Consider the following 14,975-nt stretch of genomic DNA (forward strand, 5'->3'; position numbering starts at 1 on the left):
AGAAGGCTAACAAATTTAGCAAGCAGTTGCTTATCCAGCAGACATGGTGGAAGGAATCTATCATTCAAATGCCTGCAATGGGAGACTCCAGTGCTTCAATGAATTTCCAAAAATTAAATGTAGTAATCAGCAGAGCTGCAGACCTGCGAGATACTTGTAGGTTACATGCATTAACTGCATAAGTTACAGTTCACTGGATCAGCAAAGATATACAGATGATCCACAAAATACTTTCTGGTGATATTGATCTATATTATACATCTCACTATTTCGTCTTTACTCCTTTGATGTGATTATTTGAACACTAAACAAATACAGTTTTTTAAAGTTATTTTCAGTATTTTTCTGTATTTAAGTCAGTGATTTATAGTATGTTAAATGTAATTTCAGTGATACCCAGAAACAGAAATCTTCAATGTAGCATGAGTATAAAAACGGTGATCATGAAACAAAAACTGAGATGCCATTTGAAATGTAAACTTCAAGCATGTTTTAATTAAACATTAGTGGACCTTTTTTTAACGATCAATTATAAACACAATCATATTAAAATACGAAACATGAAAAAAGTGAATTATTTGTTTTTAAAATATTTACAGTTCTTAAAAGTCACATCTGCAATTTTTTAACAATATAGAAGAAAGTGAAAATCAAAGTAGCACTAACAGCCCTCATACACTTCTTTAGAGCAAACCAAGCTTGGAGCACTACTTAATGGCTTTTAGCCAGTGGAAATTGGTTAAATATATGTAGTCGTAAGTACAAAACACAAAGCAAAAAAACAAATAAATCCACAAAGCACACTTTTTTTTTTACAATTTGTAAAATGTTGCTTCAGTGATACAGTAGCTATTGTATTGTTCTTGTGCATGTTAAAATATTTGAATCTGTGATTCATAAATAGTCTCCAAATTTGTGTAATTTTCAGGAATTCTTAAGTAACACATAAATAAATAACTCTTAGTGTAGTTTTACACACTGGTCTCATTTCACTCACATTTTTATTTGCCCTCCAGTTTTCTCGTTAACTATGTGACTGTTTACATTTTGCACAATGGATCTAAATGGGATTCTTCAGGCTGTGCTGTGGCTGGAGTCATAGAGGCTAAGCTTCTCGCTTTTCATCAGACTGTCACCGTTTAAACGCGGGTGAACGGCAATAGCAGTAGCCGCCGTTGTTTTAGACTTTCGTCTGCATGACCGAGTACACGCCAGGTAGAAGATCTCTACTACGTTGAGAAGAACAGAGATACAGGACACTACAAGCATGAAGAGGATGAAGATGGTCTTTTCTGTGGGTCGAGACATGTAGCACTCTACAGTGAAGGGACATGGGACTCGGGTGCAGACGACTCTTGGGACCATGACAAACCCATACAGATAATACTGCCCAACAATGAACGCTACCTCCAGAAGGATTCTGAAAAATATGGAGGTCATGTAGTTTCCCAGCAGGTCGCCTTTAATCTTGACATGGCCTTTGTCGTCAGAGTACTTGGGAAGTTTTTCAGTCCTAGAGTGGGTCTTCATATATTCTCTTATCTTATCTTCTCTGTGGATAACGTGGAGGACGTGACCAAGGTAGATCAGTGTTGGTGTCGAGACAAAGATAATCTGGAGGACCCAGAACCGAATGTGTGAGATTGGGAAGGCTTGGTCATAGCAGACGTTCTTGCAACCAGGCTGTTTGGTGTTGCAAATCATATTCGACTGTTCATCACCCCAAACCTGTAATGTTCAGACGAGAAATCAATATAATTATATATATATGTACAACAAAAGAACTGAGTGCCAAGTTATCTTTATTAACATAGAGCCATTTTTTTTTAGCTTATGGCACAAATCTTCCAGCATCCACTACTGTTGTTATTTTGGAGGCGCATTGGAGAATTGTGTTAATAATGCCTAAATAACAAACAAGCAATCTACAAAATGGCATTTTGAAGATAAATTGTTGTGTTCTGGCTGTACAAAATTTTAAGTTAAAGTTCAAGTTTTTGAAATAGATAAATAGCAAAAGTAAATAAAGAAAAAATAAGATATTTGTTCCTAACAAGCAAGCAGGCTAATTTAGCAAAGAGAGGATTTATATTCTGTCATCCAATGCATGCTGGGATAGCTTCTAAAATGTTTTTCAATACAACAAAAAGGTCTTATTATAGTTATAAACCTGATCATTTATTATCAAGCTAAATATGTTGCTCAGGCGCTGTGGACCTCCACTTTGGCCACCAGAGGGTGTTATTTCACCTTAAAGCTTTTAACGTCTCATAAAGGTAATTCAAAGATTCATCAGCTAGGTATGAGGCCACACAAAACAAATCATGAACAAACAGTACGAGACCTTCTCTGCTCCAGCTCCAAGGATCATGATCCTGAAGATGAAGAGCACACTGAGCCAGACCTTCCCAATGACAGTGGAGTGGGACTGGACCTTGTCCAGTAGAGAGGACAGAAAACCCCACTCTCCCATGGTCTCTGATCTGATGAGGAAAAGCATACAAAAAAAAAAAAAATTAATTTACTCAAAACTATCGCTAAAGTGAATTATGATATTCCAGGCATCTACAGACTGAAGACTCCAGTCGGATGGAGACAGAGGAGAAACGTTTTTAGTTGTTAATTTAGTTGTTATTAGGGCTGGGCAGCAATTACAAGTTTTCCTCGCGATTAATTGCATGATATGTATAGCGCAATTTTATTTTAAATGTTCTGCCATATGAATGAGGCAATTATGGTTATCCAGTGATGTCCACTAGTCCCCAGTGAGAGCAACAGCGGGTGCACGTTGTAAAGGTGTCGCTTTTGCGGTCCTCTCCTTTTCCGAACAACTCGTGTATTCTTCTTGTGATGGTGCGTCTTGAGGGAATCTCATACCTGCCGTCATTTGTTGCGATTCTCAGAATGTTTCTCAGACCGACGTCCTCCACAACACTAATGGGCCTGCAGTCTGTAGCTATCCACTTCGCTATGGCATTTGTTAGCTTCTCTTGCCTTTATTTATCTATACTTCTCCCACACACTGCATCTAACGTAGTCTTCCGACGCACCACTGTTTGTTTCGTTGAACGATTTGCTGGTATCAACGATGTGTATTGCATTTAGGTGATATTTCAGACTGGAAGTACTCCGGTGATAATAAAATTCAACTTTGCAGTGGTTACAAATAACTTTGGTCCTGTCTACTGTGCCGTCTGGAAGAACTTTAAAATGAAAATGGCCATGTAAAAGTTCCGTACCCTTCTCCATGTTTGTTGGTTTGTTTATCCGCCAATTCTTTTCTTTTCTGGTTCCTGAAGCGTGGCAGCAGTCAGCAACAGACTTTTACAAAATAAAAGCCTGTGAGCAACAGACTTTTACAATAATAAAAGAAATAATATAAACTGCATTAATGCGCGATAAAATAATTGTCGCCGTTAATTAATTAATGAGTTAACGCGATAATAAACTTGCCCAGCCCTAGTTGTTATATAATACTGAATAGCATGAGCGCTTACTAATTACATGCAAACCCCACAACTTCAAACAGTCTTATATAGCAACTACTCAATAAACCAGAGTTGCAGTAGATGGTAAATGGTCAGCACTTATATAGCACTTTTTTACCTTACCGGAACAAAGCACCTTTATTCACCCATTCACACACACATTTATACAACGCTGGTGTTGGAGCTGCTATGCAAGGCGCTGGCCTGCTATCAGGAGCAACTTGGGGTTCAGTGTCTTGCTCAAGGATACTTTGACATGCGGAGGAAGGGATTGAACCATCAACCTTTTGGTTAAAGGACGACTCGCTCTACCGCCTGAGCCACAGACAGTAACTGACAAACTCAGTTACCCACACTTATTTGCACAATAGTTTCCAAAGGTTTTGGCAGACCATTGGTTAAGTTATAATAAATTATTAAATTGCTATACATTTTTTGAGAACGGAAGCATAATTTGTGAAAATGTAATGTCCATTACATAACAAAGACTTCTATCAAGCTATCTCACTAAATGCGTCCAGATGTAATGATAGTAGAGGAATTTCTATTCCAAAGATGTTTGTGCCTTTGAACTCCTGCATCTATAGATATCATTTTTAGAATAGCACTTTAGTGTGTTTAGTGTATACTAAGTACACATCTTTGGCTTTATCTAGTCAAAGTAAAATTTGCCATATCTAAGCATTGCTAAAAGTTCTGAACTCCAAGAATACGTAGATAAAACACATAATACTCAACACTTCTATTAGCTTACAATACTATGCCAAAGTGATAAATACAACTTTTAATAAACTAAAGTAAGAACACACTCATAATAATAAATTCCCATATCCATCATAATTTACCTTTTGTGGGGGAAGTTGTGTGTATATTATTACAAAACTAATACCATAACATTTAATTACATTTTGTATATTGTGCAGCAAAATTGACCAACAATTTAAAAATAAAAAGTAATTGTTCACCTACCTTTTGAATTTAAAAGGCTTCTGTGCAGACAAACAGACCGCTCACCAGCTGGAGATGAAAGATAGAGATCCCAGCGAACCAAACCAAACCAGCTCACGGTACCTTGAACTTTAGATTAGGTGAAACTGCGCAACAGACTGAGCTGTCACGTTGACACAATATCTGGAAATGATAAATCTCAAGGGTACAATTTTGGGCTGAACATGAAGATAGTACAGGTTAATGATTGGCAGTCCAACCAAATTCTTGTGCTCATGATTTTTTTCATTCATCTGTTTTATGCCATTATTCACTAATATCATGGTGTGATTTTTGTATTAATGCTATTTTATAGTTAAATTATATACACCGACACAGTAAATGGTAAAAAATCCCCAAACTACTCCTCTTTTACATTTTGTATTTGATGAAATTTCAGGTACCAAATGCTATGGGTACAATAACTAAACACCTATACATATTACTTATGCAATCCAGTAACCCTGCAGTGAATACTACGTGAGGATTGAACAGTCACATTGAGACTGTGTCAACAGAAGGTTTTTGTTGTTTTTCAGGCTGTGTAATTTACACAATGTCTGGACAAACAGAGCAAATCTAATACTACAAACTGCACAAAGATGCTTTTGTTGTAGGGATTTTTATTGAATTTCAAAATGTTGAGCACATCCTCGTGATCCCTGCAGGTTTTATTGATGTGTTTTGTCCCCTTTTTATGTAACACATATTGTCCATCTGATGTAGGCCTAAATGTCTTTAGCCTTATATGAACTCATTCAAATTATTCTTCAAGCAGTGGTGGCGGCTCATATCTGTCACCCTATCAACCACTCCTTGTTCTTCAGAAATAGCACTATTATAAAATTGCAATGATTAATCAATTACTGACTCACAGACAATGAATTGGGGCAATTTTGCTAGTCAATTAATCATTAAAGTAATTTTTAAGCAAAAATAGAACTAAAAAATCCCCAGTCTTCTGGTTTTCTTACCCTTCTGTGATATTAAACTGAATATATTTGTGTGTTGGACTGTTGGTCAAGCAACATTTGAAAGATTTGAAAATGTCACCATGGGCATGTATGATCATTGTACCTTGTGGGATTGTGTTTGATGATACATTGATGACGTGTGAAATAAACGTGGTCTGTTGACTCTGGCATGCTATGATGGAGATTGTTCACAATTTGCTGACATTCTATGGACCAACCATTTAATCAATAAATTGAGAACATATTCTGTAGATTCATCAGTAATGAAAACAACCATAGTTGCAGCCCTACAGCGTTACCAAATAAGTGTAAATCATACTCTTAAGTAAGGTGTTTGACTTTGAAGTGTACGAAGTGTGTGTAAAGTATATACCTGTCAGCTTAAAGTAATTAATATAGTCATGAAACATTGTTTTTATCCAACTTTAATCATTTATTAAAACAATTAAGCACATAAAAATGCCTCTACCAAAGTAGAAACAAACATTTCACCACAATCATCAACATTCAGTGAGCAAATCACTTGAAGTCCTGGATAATGAACATGGCAGTATTACAGGACACATTCAAAAACTGGTCATAGACAAAACTCTGCTCACTTAATAGATTAAGATAGAGTACTGAAGAACATAAATACATTATCAATATTGCACGCTTTCCATTAGATTTTCAGTTAAAAAATACAAAATATATGTAAAATTCCAACAATGTGGCCCTAAAAACATGCCAATCTATACAGACTTTTCTCAGCAAGAATATGACTTAACTACACTGACGAAGCTTCTCCTTGATGTTCTGTCATGATTTTTACACCATATTGTAAGAACTCTTTACTTCAGTCTCTTAGATGTATCTGAACAAGGAACCACAGGGAAGAATTCTGAAACGAGCATTTAATACATTATAATGATCAGAGCAGTGGTTTTTTTAATGACCACTCAGTGGTCGTTTCTCCTCTTTGGCCCCATCCAGGCTTCCACCGAGACTCTTGCTGTTCTCTAGCTCTATGTTGATCTTGTTCTGCAACTTGGCATCTAACAAACTGGCAGTGTTTTGGGCACTAGCCTTGTAAGTGCGAGCCCTGGACCCACATCTCACCCTGGTACAAATCAGGTAGAACACCTCGATGAAGTTAAGAAACAGAGAGACGCAGGCCACCACCAGCATAAAGATGATAAAGATGGTCTTCTCTGTGGGTCGGGACATGTAGCACTCCACAGTGAAGGGACAGGGCGCCTCAGAGCAGGGGAACATGGGGACCATGATGAAGCCGTACAGGTAGTACTGGCCGATTATGAAGGCAGCCTCGATGATGATCTTGACTATGAGCTGGGTCAGGTAACTCCCCAGCAGGTTCCCCTTGATCTTCACTTTTCCATTTTCGTCCGTGTATTTGGGCATTTTGCGGGCCCCGCCGGGGCTCGACAGCTGCTCCCTCATCTTGTTCTCCTGGTGGAGGACGTGCACGGCATGGCCCAGGTAGACCAGCGTTGGCGTGGAGACGAAGATGATCTGGAGGACCCAGAAGCGAATGTGCGAGATAGGGAAGGTCCAGTCGTAGCAGACGTTCTCACAACCAGGTTGCTGAGTGTTACAGATGAAACCCGACTGCTCGTCGCCCCAGACGCTCTCAGCACCTGCTCCCAAAACCATGATCCGGAACAGAAAGAGGACGCTCATCCAGATCTTCCCAATAACTGTGGAGTGGGACTGGACCTTGTCCAGCAAGCCTGACAGAAACCCAAAATCTCCCATCTTTATAGGTGGTGTTCAGTTACTGATCTGTGACAAACGGATAAAAGGAAATACTTGACTGACAAATTAATTACTTAGCTGACAAATTAAACAAACTTTCAATTTAATTTGCAGTGATCCTGCAACACGCGTTATTAACTGAAACATTAACCACAACTTAGTATTCAATCAATATACTGCTGCTGGAAGAAAGGTGCTCATTGTTCTTTTTAATTTATATTTAAAAAAAAGTTATATTCTTGAACCTGGCTACTTGAGAAGTAAGACAATATCAGAGCCTCATAAACCCTGAGCCACTTTGGCAATATTTTCCTAAAATAATCATTACTGAGAATGTGGAACGGAAGAACGGAAGACTCAGTGGCATTAAACCAATCAGTCATAGTAGGCTGGTACAGACATCAAACTAAGATAGAAGAGAAAAACTGAAATGTGCTTTTCCTGTGTAAATGTAACTTTAAAAAGCGTACATCAAGACTGTTATAATGACCTTTGTACAAAAAACTTAAAAAATGTGTCTTGTGGCAAAGCTTGATGGTAAAACATGAAAAGCAATCTGATGCTATTATTAGTTATATGTAAATCATATTAATTCTGCTACAGAGAATACGATGTCATAAACATAAAAAAAATAAATAATAAGCCACCTTTTTCTTACAGTAAAAAATACTACTACATTTCCATTTTGTATAGTGTTCTTTACAATTATTAGCTCACAAAATATGTATATTGTGTTAAATGATTAGTTAACTGTAGCAGAGAACAATAATCGTTGCATCTTACCTGCTGACCTGGGCAGAAAGGACTGCCTGTGGCGGGGACCGATCACTCGCTCGCTCTGAAGTTGGACCTTGGAGTTTTGTGCTGGGGAAGCATCTGGGCACATTGCACAACACGCATCTGGCTTTAACTGTCACGTTGTACCCGTCAGCAAACGAGAATGGAAAAAGTTGATGAAAGACAAGACAAGTGTAATAATTGACAGGTGTTCATGGCCTTGGATGTTTGAAAATAAACAAAACCCGAATAAAAAGAGTGTATCAACAACTAAAACAAGGGTAAATAAAACTGCTGCACATATTTAAATATTCTGCATGTATTTGACTTAACTGGGGTTATGAGTGATACAGCATAGTTGTAAATAGTTAAGGTATATCTTCTGGAGCCAATTAATATAGTCACACTGAAGGACTTCATTGACTTTGTCATAAATAAAGTTTGTTGGTAAAAACAGAATGTACCCTCTACCTACTTCATTTTGAGGCAATGTCAACAAAATGTGAGCATTGCATCCAAAAATCCCAAATTACCCATTTTGACAGTCAGTCTCAAAATAAAGGACCAGTTTTATTTAAATGTCATATGTCATTGTTCTGACTAAAAGTAGGAGTAATACCTATAAAATGCATAAAGGAATAGTTCAACATATAGTGAAATACTTTTTTTGCTGATAGATGTTAAGAAATAGTGCAGCACACACACACAGTGAGCCACACTAAAAGCACATCTGGACTATGGAACACTGTTTTTGTACTGTGGTTAACCAACTAAAATATAACCAGTAACTCATTGAGCTTTAGATGTGCTGGTTGGCTAATTTTGTTACCTTTGGACAGAGCTATGCTTAGAGCTGTAACAATTCCGTATTTTGTTTCACAATTAATTGTCTCCAAAATAATTGCGATAAACAATATAATTGTCTCTTTCAATCAAATTCAAAAATAAATATGTATTTATTACTTTTTTAAACAAATTAAAGTTGTGAATGAATCCTAAGGTACATCTTTTGGTTATATATCCCTGTTATGTGACCCAGATAATGCAATAACACAAATACTGTACACAGCCTATGAAGTAAACAACGGCTCTTTATTATCATAAAATAACTTAATGTAATAATTACAATTTGGTGTATCTAAACAAAATCAACAATTACCAGTCATACGCCTTAAGACCCACGTGTCAAACTCAAATCCGGCCCCATACTAATTTTGATCCGGCCCTATATACATTTAGGTTCACAATATATTTTGGCCCAAATACTTTTTGTCCCTTTTCACAACATTTTTTTTTTACATTTTTGACACTTTTTCCAAACGTTTTTGGCATCTTCTTCGTCATTTTTGTCGACCAAACTGTACTTTACTTTTCCCATGACATAAAAGCAATAAACTATATATCTGGCCCTTGATGTGATTCTCATTTTCTAGTGTGGCCCTTAGGGAAGTTGAGTTTGACACCCCTGCCTTAAGACCTTAGAAAATGTTAGCAATTAAATGTGGTTTAACAAAGAAACTGCGATTATGTAAAAGAATTGACAATTAGACAATTATGTAATTAACAGTCCATGCTAGGTGGATTTCCCAAAATGGCTTAGTTTAAAACTATTTCTTTGAAAACAGTCTGAATAATAGAAATACCAGACATGTCTATTTGCTTTACTTGTTACTTTTTTGATGAACAAATTTGCTTTGTGGATTAAATTCTTTGCAGGTGGCCTATGTTTAAAAAGGAACAAAATATTTAATTTAATACATTCTGCTGTTTCACATATTCTCAGTGGCCTAACAATGATTACAAAGAGCAAAACTGCTGTCTTTCAGCACACAATTAACTAAATGCTATGTATGCATTTTGGTATTTGTAGCTCAACCCTATATACAGTATGATAGATTAATAAAATGCAGAGGTTTGGATGGATGAGGCTGTTCTCAATAGAAAAACCATTCAGACACAGATTAGTGTATATATATATGAGAGGTTTATTGAATCAGAATTGTTACAATGTTGTCTCAAAGAAAGTACCCTTAGCAAAATCCATCAAAAAATAATCTACAATGTGACAAATGACAGCTCTGTCAACTGCAAGAAAATATGGTTTGTTATTTTTGTATTATGTCACAAAAGTTATTTTAAGCAACATTTCGTATGTGACTGAGTGCTGTTTACAGAAGCTGGCTACTCCCCATCCCTTCATCTTTATTTACTCCCCCCCCTTCTCCCCAAAGAAAAGAACACAAACCCTGAAACTCAATAGAATTGGACACATAAAAACCACGTCACTGCCTCCATGAGTCAGATGTGGACCTCCTCCCCCATGTTGTTGCCCTCAGACGATACATTCTTAGCAGCCTCGCTGACCCCGCCTATGGCCCCGTTCGCCACTAACTTTTGTCCATGGAGCTCTAGCTCCAGGTTGACACAATTTTGGATCATCTCATCGCCGCTTTTGAAAGCTTTCCTTTCCGAAAGTGGGGGTGTCACAGGGGTCACGGTGTAGTCCTGCCTCCTCGTCATGCACTCCTTCACAGCTTTAACACACAGGTAGACCAGCTCAAACAGGCTGAGGGCGAGGGAGAGAATCGCCGCCACCAGCATGAACCAGATAATGACGGACTTCTCTGTAGGCCTGGACAGGAAGCAGTCCACCTTGTGAGGGCAAGGCACGCGCTCGCAGACGTAGCTGGTCTGGAGGGTGAAGCCGTAAAGAAAGTACTGACCCACGATGAACAAAACTTCCAGGGCAATCTTGGCCACAAGATGGAGGGCATAACTGCGAAGGAGACGGCCACGGATATGGATCTTGCCAGTGCTCTTGGTGTACTTGGGAACTTTGTAGGCCCTCCTTAGGAAGAGACTGGTCTGGTCATTAAAATCAGCATACTTCTTTATTCTTTCCTTCAACTTGGATTGGAAGAACAAGGAAACAGGGTTAGAAAAGTTAGAGTAATCTGAAAAAGGCATACAGATTTAGAGGCAGTGCAGATGTATTGAAAATAATTAGGTGAAGGAAGCAAGATGGATGCAACCTTGTGTTCAGCAGTGTGAAGTTCAGGGATTTCTGAGATAGAGATACACTCACTTAGTTCCAAACAGTTAGGTCAAAATATTCCTAAACACTTACTGCGTGTCGTGCTATCTTTCTCCTGGAAACTTGGAAGCGCTGGAAGTTGTGTTTTTAGACAGATTTTGGCAAACATTTGAGCTTAATATAAAAGCATATGGGGATCAGCAGATAAGTTGATTATGCTGGAAAAGTAGTTTTAGAAGTTTTTATGGAATCGGTGATTTATTTCTACCATGAAAACTTCTGATCATTGGGATTCTTTGAAACCAACTGGCGTCGAGCAGCTACATCCACTGTCTGTATGTTTTTTGATAACCAAACTACCTTTAAAGCCCACAAGAAGTAAGTTTTAGGTGCTGAAAAGAAAGATAAGTATCGATTTAAAGCTACATTAATCATTAATTTGCCACGAGGGGAAACTGCTGCCTAAGGCCAATCAGACAAACAGCGTTTTCTGGAGTGGTGCTTATTTCTGCTTTAGGTGCCTCGCGTTAATTGAAGGAGCGGACTGAACGCCTCGAGTTGACAAAACGAAAAAGCGCCCAACGTCATTTAACTTCACAGCAAAAAAGTAACGGTTGGCTAAGGACAGGTGATCTGGTGGTTGCCTAGCAAGAATAACAAAAAGGGGCATCTGGCATCGCTCTGTCTGATCGGGGCCCAAGGGGGTTGATGAGAGAGGCTCGCTTAGACTTAACCGTACAGTAACAATGTGAGTTAAAATAAACTAAATTCGTTAGCAGAGTTTGTGATACTTCTTTGTGATGTTGGCACTACGAGTGACACTACACTTTTACATTACTGGCCCAAGCTTCTGCCACTACAGGTGTGGCATACCTGTCAAATCAAGCATTAACCCGAAACGCTATCGTACTACACCCACTGCAGCGAACACACCTTCTTCTCAATGTGGATCACGTGAAGGACGTGACCAAGGTATAGCAGCTTCGGAGTTGCCACAGCAATAATCTGAAGGACCCAAAAGCGAATATGAGAGATGGGGAAGGCGAGGTCGTAGCAGACGTTCTCACAGCCGGGCTGCTGAGTGTTGCAGACAAAGTTGGACTGCTCATCGCCCCACACCTAGACAAGATTAGAGGAAAGAGATGGTAGAAGAGATGATAACATAATACTACAAAACTTCAGACTGTTTAAAGTGTAGTAGGGACAATGTTTACTGCCCTGTACCTCAAAATATTCATAAAAATAAAGTGCTTATTAAGCACTTCTTTCTCACCACACAATCAGAGTTTTAAGACATTCCCAATCCCTACATTGTTGGCTATTCCTGGGCTCCCTGTGAAGTGTGTTTTGAAATGGTAAACATATGACCAGACCTTCTCAGCGCCGGCGCGCAGGACCATGATGCGGAAAACAAAGAGCACTGTGAGCCAGACCTTGCCGATCACCGTGGAGTTGCTCTGCACTTTATGCAGCAGGCGGCCCAGCAGATCCCATTCACCCATTGAAGTCGCCAGTTGTGTTGCTTTCTGTGTGTGGAGATGAATGGGAAAATGATCCATTATGATTCACAGACAGATAATCTGTGAAATGAACCATCATGAAAAAAAAAAAAAATATATATATATATATATACTATGTTGTCCAAAAGAGATCATTTTGTAAACAGAATTGTATTCTGGTTTTATATCATTAGCAATTGGGGTAACACCCTTTGATTGGAGCTGTTATTTGCAGTTATACAAAAGGTGAAACAGAAATCATTGTAGGTGTAAAAGTCAGAACAGGCAGACTCTCTCACAAGGCCGAATTTTATCATTTCTCGCAGGCTTGTGAGTTTACTAATAGAAGCCACAGCTGCTGATTCCGAGTCTCCAAAACATACTTATCTGCTGGAAACCAAGACCGTAACCTTGGTTAATACCAACCATCGCAAATCTTATTTCAAAGAATGTGAGCTCAACCACTAACAAATACAGATCGACCTGCCTGCATAAGTAAGGTTGCTACGTCTATAGTCTAATCATACATTTTTCTTTCTATTTACAGTTTCTTTTACCTAGTGAATCATGTATTCTGAATATATTGATATTTGATGGTTTAAGGCTTTTTCCCCTTAAGTTTTATTGTTTTTTTTGTTAATGTCTGTTGATGTAATCAAAATAATATTTTGAAAAGCATTCTAATATGAAATTACACAGTTTGACTGTTTGGTAGCTGTAAAGAGTTTAATTATATAGACTTCAGATGGTCACAGTCACGTTTTTTTTTTATTATTTTCTCAAACAAAAGTTTGAGGATGTAACTTCTTACGGCGGCTATATCTACTACCCAGCTCCACTTTTGGAGCTTCTCATTATGTCAAATGTACAAATGTCGTGCATATTCATCTTTTTTTCAAATTGTACATGGTACAAATATTACATACAGTAGTATGTAACACCAACATATTCCAAAATAAATCCAAAAATCTACATTTTTTTTCCAGTCCATTTTTTTCCAGTACATTATCAGTTACGCTTTTTGACAAGGTAAAATCAGAGAGAACAGATATATTAGTTAAAAAAAAATGAACTTACCAGAAAAAAGGTAGATGAAGAGAGCTATGTCTCAGGAGGACGACAAAAAGAGAAAGTGAAGAAGCTGTCCTTTCATTGTTCCTTTTGCGTCTTATCTAGAAGGACACCATCCTAACCACAACAACAAACCTCCAGTCCCAACACTGAATCTGAGCGGCTGGTAAAGGCAGAAATTAGGAGGTGACAGGCCACATTTAAACACGTGATTTGCAATTATTATCTGCAAAAAGTTGACAAATTAAAGGGAAAACCTGTAAAAATTAGTGGAGAAACAAATGCAGCTGCTTCTAGACTTACTAAAAGGATTGATGAGTATGAAAATGATGCGATTCTGATTCTGTTGTCTTTACAATCACCAGATCGCAACTGTACTGTAAATGAACACCATTGGGATATTTTGGGTTATAGGCAGTACACTTCACCACCATAGCAACACCAAATGAGGGAATATTATTTGGAAGAATGGCATCTCATCCCCCCAGTAAAGTACTGCAGCTGCTGCAAAAAAAAATTCTTCTGAACTAACTCAAAATTTATTTTTATGTGGCGATCCTGTAGCTTAGGTGTCACCATGCCATCCTGCCCTGCAGCTTTTTGCTACTTTTTATTTTTATTTTTTTTATTTTACTTTCTTTCCTCGATCCTCCCTATTTTTATAGCACAGCTTTACAATTTGTTTGAAAATGATGTATATATAAACGTTTGTTTTCAACTGTGTTACCATATTTTTCTTTTTCTTTTTCTATTTTTATATTAACGTGAGTATTTTCTTTGACCTTGTGAATACCTTCACTACTTTACCTATTCCATGTAGACATTTACTAAATGCCTCTGGAAGAAATCAGTCTTGTGAGATTGTGGTTTTGTGTTTAAATGCTCCTAAATCAGCCCACCATGTGGATTTAGGGCAGACTGCACCCAGGGGTGTCGGACTGGGGGTGGAAATGAGACCATGTACTCAGGGCCCTCGTGTGAGGAGGGCCCAAAAAGATGCTAGAATGAATAGCTGTGGATGCAGGGAGGGGCCCATAAAGCCTTTCTACAGGGCTGTAAAAAATAAAAATAATCAGTCAAGCTGGCAATGCATTATGAGGATACAAATTATAGTTGAATAGTATTGTGTGTTTAGTGTGTTTAGTGGAAGAGCACTGTGACAGCTTAGTCATGCAAAATGAGAAAAGGATACTACCAGGGGAGGCTAAGTCTAAACCACGGTACTCCTCCAACTTTTAATAAACAAATCAAAATGCTCTTAGAGACTGATATATGAATTCATGTATAAGCCAGACAATTCAGTCTGATGAGAGAAGCCTGTGTGCCTGCTCAACTCGGACCCGTGTACACGTTTATGCTCTTATTATTTTTCTTAAATAAATACTTTTTA

General features: G+C 38.0%; 3 protein-coding genes across 4 annotated transcripts; all 3 read right to left on the minus strand.

The window, feature by feature from the left end:
• Positions 1-624: 624 nt before the first annotated feature.
• On the minus strand, positions 625-4,486 carry LOC114573251 (gap junction Cx32.2 protein-like). 2 transcript variants are annotated; one of them, XM_028605301.1, is made up of 3 exons: positions 4,458-4,486; positions 2,345-2,483; positions 625-1,728 (listed from the first exon to the last, which is right to left on the minus strand). In XM_028605301.1, the coding sequence occupies exons 2-3, from the start codon at positions 2,471-2,473 to the stop codon at positions 1,075-1,077; spliced, it is 783 nt and encodes a 260-aa protein (XP_028461102.1). In that variant the 5' UTR covers positions 2,474-2,483; positions 4,458-4,486; the 3' UTR covers positions 625-1,074. The 2 variants fall into 2 exon arrangements, with proteins under 2 accessions (XP_028461102.1, XP_028461101.1); XM_028605300.1 differs by lacking the exon at positions 4,458-4,486 and having other exon boundaries at positions 2,345-2,510.
• Positions 4,487-6,376: 1,890 nt separating this feature from the next.
• gja13.1 (gap junction protein alpha 13.1) lies at positions 6,377-7,204 on the minus strand. The gene has a single exon (XM_028605556.1). It carries the CDS (start codon positions 7,202-7,204, stop codon positions 6,377-6,379), a length of 828 nt encoding a protein of 275 aa, XP_028461357.1.
• Positions 7,205-10,198: 2,994 nt separating this feature from the next.
• Positions 10,199-13,752, minus strand: gja11 (gap junction protein, alpha 11). Its single transcript, XM_028605000.1, has 4 exons — positions 13,592-13,752; positions 12,389-12,541; positions 11,949-12,134; positions 10,199-10,888 (listed from the first exon to the last, which is right to left on the minus strand). The coding sequence occupies exons 2-4, from the start codon at positions 12,515-12,517 to the stop codon at positions 10,280-10,282; spliced, it is 924 nt and encodes a 307-aa protein (XP_028460801.1). The 5' UTR covers positions 12,518-12,541; positions 13,592-13,752; the 3' UTR covers positions 10,199-10,279.
• Positions 13,753-14,975: the final 1,223 nt, after the last annotated feature.

This window comes from Perca flavescens, chromosome 18, assembly GCF_004354835.1.
Source record: "Perca flavescens isolate YP-PL-M2 chromosome 18, PFLA_1.0, whole genome shotgun sequence".
NCBI lineage: Eukaryota > Metazoa > Chordata > Actinopteri > Perciformes > Percidae > Perca > Perca flavescens.

Bases quoted from the DNA above. Each gene is read 5' to 3' on its own strand.
- LOC114573251 (XM_028605300.1), bottom strand. From the start codon at position 2,500: ATGCTTTTCCTCATCAGATCAGAGACCATGGGAGAGTGGGGTTTTCTG. The intron at 1,729-2,344 runs GTCTCGTACTGT...TGAACATTACAG, and splicing joins TTGGAGCTGGAGCAGAGAAG to GTTTGGGGTGATGAACAGTC.
- gja13.1 (XM_028605556.1), bottom strand. From the start codon at position 7,204: ATGGGAGATTTTGGGTTTCTGTCAGGCTTGCTGGACAAGGTCCAGTCC.
- gja11 (XM_028605000.1), bottom strand. From the start codon at position 12,517: ATGGGTGAATGGGATCTGCTGGGCCGCCTGCTGCATAAAGTGCAGAGC. The intron at 12,135-12,388 runs GTCTGGTCATAT...AATCTTGTCTAG, and splicing joins TGCGCGCCGGCGCTGAGAAG to GTGTGGGGCGATGAGCAGTC. The intron at 10,889-11,948 runs GTGTGTTCGCTG...TTCCAATCCAAG, and splicing joins TGATCCACATTGAGAAGAAG to TTGAAGGAAAGAATAAAGAA.